Source organism: Zophobas morio, unplaced genomic scaffold (genome assembly GCF_036711695.1).
Source record: "Zophobas morio isolate AGI-343-1 ecotype UQ-CSIRO unplaced genomic scaffold, CSIRO_AGI_Zmor_V1 ptg000837l, whole genome shotgun sequence".
NCBI lineage: Eukaryota > Metazoa > Arthropoda > Insecta > Coleoptera > Tenebrionidae > Zophobas > Zophobas morio.
Genome location: NW_026972939.1, coordinates 22,087 through 31,019, shown reverse-complemented (window position 1 = coordinate 31,019; position 8,933 = coordinate 22,087). Strand labels below are relative to the sequence as shown.

At 31.9% G+C, this 8,933-nt stretch overlaps 2 protein-coding genes across 2 annotated transcripts; both read right to left on the bottom strand.

The window, feature by feature from the left end:
- Nucleotides 1-395: 395 nt before the first annotated feature.
- LOC135122033 (nuclear transcription factor Y subunit beta-like) lies at nt 396-1,100 on the bottom strand. Its single transcript, XM_064046289.1, has 3 exons — nt 1,073-1,100; nt 752-884; nt 396-689 (listed from the first exon to the last, which is right to left on the bottom strand). Exons 2-3 carry the CDS (start codon nt 873-875, stop codon nt 430-432), a joined length of 384 nt encoding a protein of 127 aa, XP_063902359.1. The 5' UTR covers nt 876-884; nt 1,073-1,100; the 3' UTR covers nt 396-429.
- A 605-nt stretch (nt 1,101-1,705) lies between these two features.
- On the bottom strand, nt 1,706-4,186 carry LOC135122034 (box C/D snoRNA protein 1-like). Its single transcript, XM_064046290.1, has 8 exons — nt 4,100-4,186; nt 3,886-4,030; nt 3,770-3,832; nt 3,633-3,715; nt 2,672-2,775; nt 2,296-2,364; nt 2,078-2,234; nt 1,706-2,025 (listed from the first exon to the last, which is right to left on the bottom strand). Exons 1-8 carry the CDS (start codon nt 4,181-4,183, stop codon nt 1,825-1,827), a joined length of 906 nt encoding a protein of 301 aa, XP_063902360.1. The 5' UTR covers nt 4,184-4,186; the 3' UTR covers nt 1,706-1,824.
- Between the last annotated feature and the right edge of the window lie 4,747 nt (nt 4,187-8,933).

The window sequence follows — 8,933 nt, the reverse complement described above, 5'->3', positions numbered from 1 at the left end:
AAGTACTAAAACTGCCTTCAAAAGATTTTATATAAAATTTCACAATTTAAAATATCTAATTTAAATAAAGTAAATGATTGAAATCGTTTAAACCTTTATAAAAATACTCCAAAACCTAAAGCTGTAAGTATTTTTTCACTAAGCTTTTTAAAAACTTTCCTGCAAATGTTGAACAACACTTCAATTACTACTTTCAAACAGTTTATAGGTACATAGAAGTAAAATGAGCTGTGATTGTGAACATATGTATAGATGAGAAGCCAAACTTATATTGGTAATATTAATAACTTATAATATGTTAAATAAAAAATAAGTAAGCTAATAAACTAACAACAAAATTCTAAAATAAAATTAAACTTCCGTGGTTGTTGCAAAAACATTTAATCTACTGTTTAATCAAAATATATACACAATAAGCCAAATAATAACTCAACCACCGCTACCCTCATCCTCTTCATCTTCCCTGACTTTATCCCCTTTAATAGACTCTCTATACTGCTGCAAATATAGCTTAAGAGGCTCTATATACGGATCAAAGCCAAGAGATTGCATAGCCCATAATATATCCTCGCCGTTAATAGTTTTACGCTTTTCTTGGTGGCATCTATCAGAAGCTTCGCTAGTAATAAAACTAATAAACTCTGAGGCACATTCCTGGACGCATTCCTTGGATTCTTTGGCCATTTTACCTATGAAAAGAAACTGCGAATGACTAAAAGAATATAAGTCTAATGAAAGCGGGCTTACAAACCATTTTCGGGTATAGCACGCTTCATAATTCTAGCAATGTTGGCAATGGGTAGAAATCGGTCTTGCTCCTTAATAAGGGGCTCCTTTCCGGGCATTGTATTACCATTTGGGTCAGGTTTTGACATTATAAACTTCTAAAAAATTAACATCCTTAATGAAACAAAAATTAGTTGCTCAAAAGACAAAAATTAATGATAGAAAAAAAGATAATTTAAAAGATAAGTCTAAGTTTTTAATAGCCATTTATTCAAACAACATCTACTACTTCCTCTTTAGTTTACATAAAACAACAGAAGGTGGATAACTTACGAGCGTCACTTACAAAAAAAAGATACAATGACCGAGCAACGCCCCTGCGTTTACCTCAAAAGTTACAGCGCGAGAGTCGTTCACGAGGATGGTAAGAACAAAGGCTTTTACGGTATAATTGTAATAGCGAATTCTTATTGGGCAAAATAAAAGAAAAGGCCAATAAATAACGCAAGTCAATACTTTGGTGTAAACTTTTGACCAATGCGCCTTCTGGTGCTTTATGTAACTTATACTTGTTACTAGACCTTTTTTTATTGAAATCATTTTTGCTTGAGTAGGTAAGATATTACTCGATGTATTAAATATACTAAATTTTTAATGTCTATAACTTAAAAGATTAAAGTTGTCTTTCTGTTATATTATTAGTGGAACGAGAGAAAGTGTCAGTAAGGTATTTACTCCATTTATTTTTTGCGTTTATTTTCTAAAATTATAAATGTAAGTAAAATTTTATCTCTTCTTTTTATATAACTTGGCTTTACCTCACTAAAACCAATTAAATTTATAACCATTTTTTATCAGCCTTTTTTTACTTAAAAATATTTCAGTAGAATATGTAGCATTTTTTACTGCCACAATTTTTTTTAAAGATAGTTTGCTAAATGCCATCTCAAAACATTGTTCTTTATTTAAAATAGCCAATACCACCACGAAATTATCTTTCAGCAACGGCCTGTAAGTACCGATAACAAAGTAACGCACTTCTTTTTAACTGTTTTTGAGGCTTTTAAAGAGATTTTACTATTAATCGGCTGCGATTCACTAAATGTCGGCATACTCACTACAACTCGAACTTTTAGAAGCAGAACTGCTGCTGCTTTTTTCAACATCTTCAAGTAAGCACAGCGATTCATAATCCTCGCATTCCGTTTTTAAACAAACAAGAAAAACGGGATGTTCGATGATTTGTTTCCCGCACAGCAAATGGCGAAGTGTCATCTCTGATTCGGCAGAAATCTTGATCTTTAAAAAATCTTTAGTCAATTAAAATCAGCAGGAAACACCTAAGCTGTACTCTTGCGGGGCGGCTTTCCAGAAAGACAGTTAAATTATGAAGGCCGGCTGAGCGGTAGAGCTTTAGCGTTTCCTTGTCGCTCTCGTCTTCAGCGGTGCCGATCCATGTTTCAAAACCACCAAACAGCACTTCTTGGAACATCGCCGTTTCCGCCACACTAATCGTGCAAGATTTTTAGATTTTTTCTATTAATAATTCTCTAGTATAAAAGTAATAACTTCGTCAAGTGGAGCTGGCGCTTCAGTTTTATAAACTTAAAAGAAACTTTCCAAAAAATGCAATTCTTTCTACAATTTAGATTGGATTTTTATTGTTACAAACGATACTTTGTTACATAAATTTTATAGTGTATATTTCTTTAAACTATATAAGTATTAATTTCAAAATTAATCTAAAGTTAACGCCACTAATAAAATTTCAAGTTATATAAGCGCTAAAAATTTATTAAGTTTGAGATCTGTAAATAATCTAATAGTAGTTTCTTGGAAAAACTATTGGTAATAAATAAATCCACAAACATCTTGAAATAAAAATCTGAATTACAAACAACAAAAAATTGATATAAAATAAAATTATAAAAAAATCCAAAAAGACTGGATGTCAAAGAATGACGGATTCTTCTTTCTAAAGGAAAAGTTTAGCGGAGCAAAGGAAAGAAAAATTTTTCTTTTAACACAGGCTTTCTTAAGAATGCTCCCCTAATATGATAATATTAATTGAATTATTTATTAATAAAATAATTAATTAAGCAATTTATTAAAAAATCAAAAATTCGAACTAACGAGCGAAATTTAGTCAATTAAAAAAATTGAATTAAGCTTCATATTATTTTATTTGATGAAGCAAATAGTTAAGCTGTATTTAGTACAGAAAAGTAAAAAAAAAAAAGTAAAAAACTAAAAAGGAAAAAAGCAATTTTTTTAAAACTATAAATTACGCATTAATAGAGCTTCAGAAGATTTTATTAATTAACTTAGGAAAGAAATAGCACACTATCAGCAAAGTTATCGTATTCTCGAGGTTATTAAATATAATTTCAAAAACTAAAAAAAGGAAAACGAACTTTTTACAATAATATAATTAAATAATCGGCTGGGCAGTGCATCACAGCTCTGTCAGGATCAAAATAGGATTTAATTTAATTACATATATTAATTGTCTAAAATGTCGTTTACTAATGTTTAAATAAAAATATATATTATATATGTAAAACAAATATAATAAATAATAATAAAAAAACATTTTGAAATTTCTCTTAGAAAGTTATAACACAATCTCTTTATTTAATTTAGTATAGGTTTGAAAAGCACAGTCAAGCACTTTTGCTATAATGGACGTTTTATCAGTTAGAGGACGACTTATACGTAATAAAATAATAACTGTAGTCAAAAAAATTAATAAAAATAAAAAAAAAAATATAAGAAAATTTAGTAATTTAAAAAATTAAAAATTTTTTAAATCAAATATTAACGAAAAACAGAGTCAAAATATATAAGCAATTGGAAGATGTTACTAAAATTTTAAATGTATAAATAAGTTAAAAGTAAAGCAACACTCGTCTGGACAAGGAACCCTTTCGCAAATAAGTTCTCTTACTTTTCTCTGGTAAACTTCGGATTTCCTCAAGAAATTTAAAATCTTTTTAATTAATTGTAATAAAAAAAGTTATTAAAATAAAAAAAACAAGTCTACCACTCAAGAGTTGAGAATCAGTAAAATCTTTAAGGGAAACGAAAGTTGTTCTTTTCCGTTGCCCTAATAAGAGTAAGGAAAAACCTAAATATATATCGCAAAGATTACTACCGTACCGTTGCAGTCTTTTTCAATTTTATGTAATTTAACGCAAGGTAAACTACAAGAAGATAAACTACACCCCGGGCACTTGTACTTCGCAGGGGAGTGACATCGCCAACAAAGAGAGGAAGCCGGTACAATGACTTCTGATGGAGTTTGCTAAAAGCAGTTTACACACGAGTTGAAAAGTTTAAAATTGTAATTTATACGTTCTTAAATAACAATAACCCGGTCTGCGGTAAGATCACTCTCGACCGCTTTTACCAACTTTTGGAGAATGCTGTCAGAGACAATGCTTTCAGCTTCATTCATACGTTAAATTACCTCCTTGTAGAGAAAAAGACTAATTAATTGGTGCAATGCTTAAGTCTCTATGGAAGATATTATTGTTAACAAAGCGCAAAGGGAAAACACTGCCAACCGGTCCTCGCGCACATTTCATCGGTCAGTTAACTAATGCGTGTTGAGTGGAGTTTAGTGAAGATAACTTATCTAATCAGATTATTTAATAATATTCTCACTTAGTACTGATGTAAATTTAAAAAAACCCTCCTTATTTTTCTTTTTTCCATTTTTTTGTAAAGAAGATCATATCGTTATACTAAATGGCAGAAAGAAGTATGGCAATATTTGTCACGAGATTCATCACCGAGCGTAATTTGTATGCTATTAGAATACAGTCTTAAATTTAACTCACAACAACGTCTGCTCGTCACAATGTTTAATTTTTTTTTAAAAAAATATTGAAACCCTTAGTATATCAAAGGAACGCTACTCTTTATTTATTTATCGAAATTCATAAGAAAGACATAAGCGGACTATGATAAATATTAGCTTTAACTCTAGTCGCTTTATTTTTAAAATTTAATATAAACAACTAACAAAAATTACATAATATGTAAACATTTTCACCTTTCGTTATGTACGATATTATATAACTGTCGATAATTTAGCGTTTAAGTGAAAACACAAACGTAGGTTAAACACATAAGGTCAGGATATTTAATTCTAACTTTTAAAAATTTTAAACGTATTAACGATGTAATTTTAAAAACTCCTTAATGATTATGTATACACAAAAATAATTAGGATTACTTTACATAATAATGGCGTAATATTATAAATAATGTTAAAATATTTAGCTTATCATTTAACAGTAAAAAAATAATGCCATTTCTTACCATTTTAGGGGAATCGGGTGTTATAAAAAGGGTAAGATTAAGAATGAGGCTAGTTAAACCATTACTAAATCATAATATAAAGGTAATTAGACTAAACTCGTTTATAAAAACATATAAATAAAGTACTATAGCTCACCCCCCAGTTTTGTGCGAGTAATCCGTTATAAGGCTATACAAGTGATAACCAGTTCGTTAAAATCTTCTACGCAGAAAATGAGCACTAGATAATGTGGTAGAAAAGTATGTCGAATTAAGAGCTAATATTAGTCAAGCGCTAAAGAGGTAGCAAGAAAGTGGATAAAAAGCGGAGTTTCATTCTAAAGCCTAACAAAAAGTTCTAAGATTCTGGAAAGTAGTAAAAGCCTTAAAAAGCTAGGAAACAACAACAGAAGCCTATATATTCTAGCGGGAAGTCTTATTATACAGGATATAGTAAAGGTAGTTAAAAGTGTATCAAAATTGAAGAGATATATTTATGTATACGCAATATAACCCAACAAGAATTAAGTGTAATAATTGCAATTCTATGATCTCGCAATTCAAGAAAGAGTTTAGGGAAATGACCAAAAGTTGTGCAGGTAAGGTTAGGGCTGTTAGTAACTAATGTAACAGTATCGATATGATAATTAGATACTAGGCGTGGATCTAAAATTGATAAGAACCCTAACCTTAATCCCACTGGAGGAGGTACGCCAATAATTTTACCAACACCTGAAACCATCTTACCGCTTACTTAGTCAATAAATTTTAGATTAAATTTTTTTGACGAGGATTTATCGTGACATTCTGCTACCAGTGTTATCCTCTTTAACAAAAACAGTCCATCATTCTCCTGTTAGCGGTCTTTACAGCTCACGCTACCTTGTTGGAATTCCGCTTTGGTCTTCAATTGGAACGCTCAAAGACTCAACAGCCTCTGTGATAGAGTGGACGACCGAGACCTTTTATACTCTAAGAAGGTCAATGTAGCCATTTTTTCACACTTGAAAAAAGCTTTCGACCGAAGAAGGTATGAGGGCTTGCTTCACAAAAATGCGTGAGCACAAATCTTATCCTTACGGCTCTGTGCTTCAGCACGCGTGTGGAGGACGGAAAGTCGACCCTAACGGCTGACCTTTAAAAAGCGAGTAAACCTCTAGACAGAAAATTGGGCGATATATAACCTCCCGCTCTACAGCAAGACGATTTTTTATACTAAGAATCGCGCTTTAGCATCGGTGTCTATAGGCTCAAATGGCTTGAAGTGCTTTCATTCGAAGTACCTAAGGGAAATTGTCAATAATAGAATATTCATAAATAGCAGGTTTTGCGCAACAAATGGTTATCGTACGTATTGTGCATGCGACTAATTTATAATGTAAGCCCTTATTGCGGAGCTCCTTAAAGTCCGCGGCAAATGAAACTGCCGCGCATTATGATGGACGCGCTTTTAATTGTGTAAAAACTCTACACTATAATTCACATGTAGTCGCCTTACCGTCTTTTGAAACAATATTATCGCTATATGCAAGCAGTAGCCGCCTGCAAGCAACTTAAGCTTGCTTACGAGCTTTGAAACTGAGAGCTTCTATTCGCTGTGAAAATTAACTCTTAAACCATGTATATATGCCTGCTTGATGTACCACGTTACTCTGGCATGCTTGGTGCATGTGTTCATAACATGCGGCTTAGTACGTGACCTTCCACGTGTTGTTTTTGGTATGACATAAATTGCCTCTTTTTTTCTTCATGAAAGGTTTTTCAAGTCTTAATAAGTAACCTCGTTGTTTATTTTTTCAATCGCTTTCTCCTCTGTAATGGCCTTCTGCATCCTTTGTGGGGATCCAATTCAGAGAGAGAAGAGCGAAAAGTCCATGTTCCGGCTTCCTTTTCAATAAAAGTAGATATAAGCAACAGAAGCAAACTAGGGGAGATCCGAAGTTTTTGAGCCCAGGAAAAAACAAATAGGAGCTTATGATTATGATATCTTCCATTGTTGATCGTGCTTACGAGGTTTGCCTGTACTGCTAAGAGCTCTAAAGTTGCTTAGGCGAGGTTAGAAACTACTTTTTTAAAAGGAAAAACCTTCAGTAAGTTCTAAAGTACCTGTGACTAGTGGAGGTATTTTGCTGGTTTCAACTATTGGCCAACAGCCCTATAATGTATTAAGGTCTCCCTGGATACAAAGAAGAACAACCACTTTCTCTTCTCGATAACGTGCGCTCTTATCTTGGCTGCAGATTTTCTGCTAAAATAAATAGTGTCTAGTGCTAGTAGCCTGCTAGCTCTCTAGTAAGTTAAGCGCGGTAGTAACTGATAAGCCACCTATACTAAAGTACCAAGGGGTGTACTTGATATGAACCCTGCGTGAGATTTCAAGTCCAATTTGAAACTTGTTGACCCGATGCTACGATTAAAAACTGTCTAAGTGTCTTTCAACTTAGAAGTATAGTTCAGTGAATTGCTTAGCTGGGATAATTCTTGCTATTATGTTAGTGCGCTGTAAACGATGTCTCCTTTTTATTGCCAGCGGACGCTTTCGGTATAGTTTCTGTTACGTATAGAAAAATTTAATTCTCAAGACACCTTTTCTAGCACGAATTTAGTTTTAACTCGAATTTTCTAAAGAGATTCGGCAAAGTAATTAAAAACTCCGTTTTATTACTATGCGAAAACTCTATTTTTATCATTTATTAATCGAGACCACTAACCTTTTCATAGGTATTAAGTTAACATAAGTCTCTTAAATTCTTAATTGAAACGTTAGTATATAAATTTTAAAGATAGAGAATAACTTACTTTTCTAAACATAATCATCTTAAATCTCTTTAAAGTTTTTAGTAATAAGCAGATATTGTTTAAAATAAGGTTTCAAGAGAAAGCAAACGCTAGGGGTATTTAAAGATATTTCTAAGATATGTATTTATACAAAGTTAAGGACCTACCATAATATGTTTGAGATAAATAAGAGGAGCAAGTACCGTTAATAACAACGATCTTTTCAATCTTTACCAAGCTGCCACTTTCTTCTCTGAGTTTTTTCACGACGAAGATATTTGAGGATATAAGTGGATATTGTACCTACTTACTGTTTAACACCAAAATAACCAATTCCTCTTGGCTTAAATTATTCTTCCACCGTTGTTTTTTGTAAAGACTATAAAAAGAGTTAAAACAAATTAAACAGAGGAATATTCGTCTAGCTTACTTGTTATTATATATTTTATTTCAAATTTTTTTAACTTAAAATGCCCCTATTATAGTAAAGCTACTTCCTTCCGATCTTCAAAAACAAAATTACTTTAAGCTACCTTCAAAAAAAATGGTTAAAGAATAAAATTCTTTCATTACTAAACTCTTGACATATTAACTCGAAGGGTCCAAGATGAATAAGCTAGAAGGGTCCTTTGAGTTAGCTTGCCATAGCTCCATCTCAGATCTTCTGGACTTAAATGAATCAAAGTAGGGCATAACTTAAAGACAAGCCCTACAAGGAATTGTTCATCAGTAAAAACTATTGTCCTATTAGGTGTAAATCGTTAAAAACTTATCAGTAACTTTCGTCTTTATCACTTATAATCCGTAAGATTTAATTCTGAGGTATCTCTGTTAGTTTTACTTCTTCTCTGGTACTTTAATATCCATTTTAAGGCGAACACATAAAGCAAATTTTTGCCTTCCTTTCAAGACGTTAAATTCCTTCTTCCGCCTCTGATACCAATTTGATTTTTTATTGTACTGTAAGGTAGCCGAGAAATAATATTCCATACAACTTTTCTAAATTTATATAATCTAAATCTAGCTACAAGTTCATACCCCTTTTCAAATTTTACTTTAGGCAACTATATTAAGCCCCACATCGTTTTTTGTACAAATTTTCAATGTAGTATAACATCAGTTGT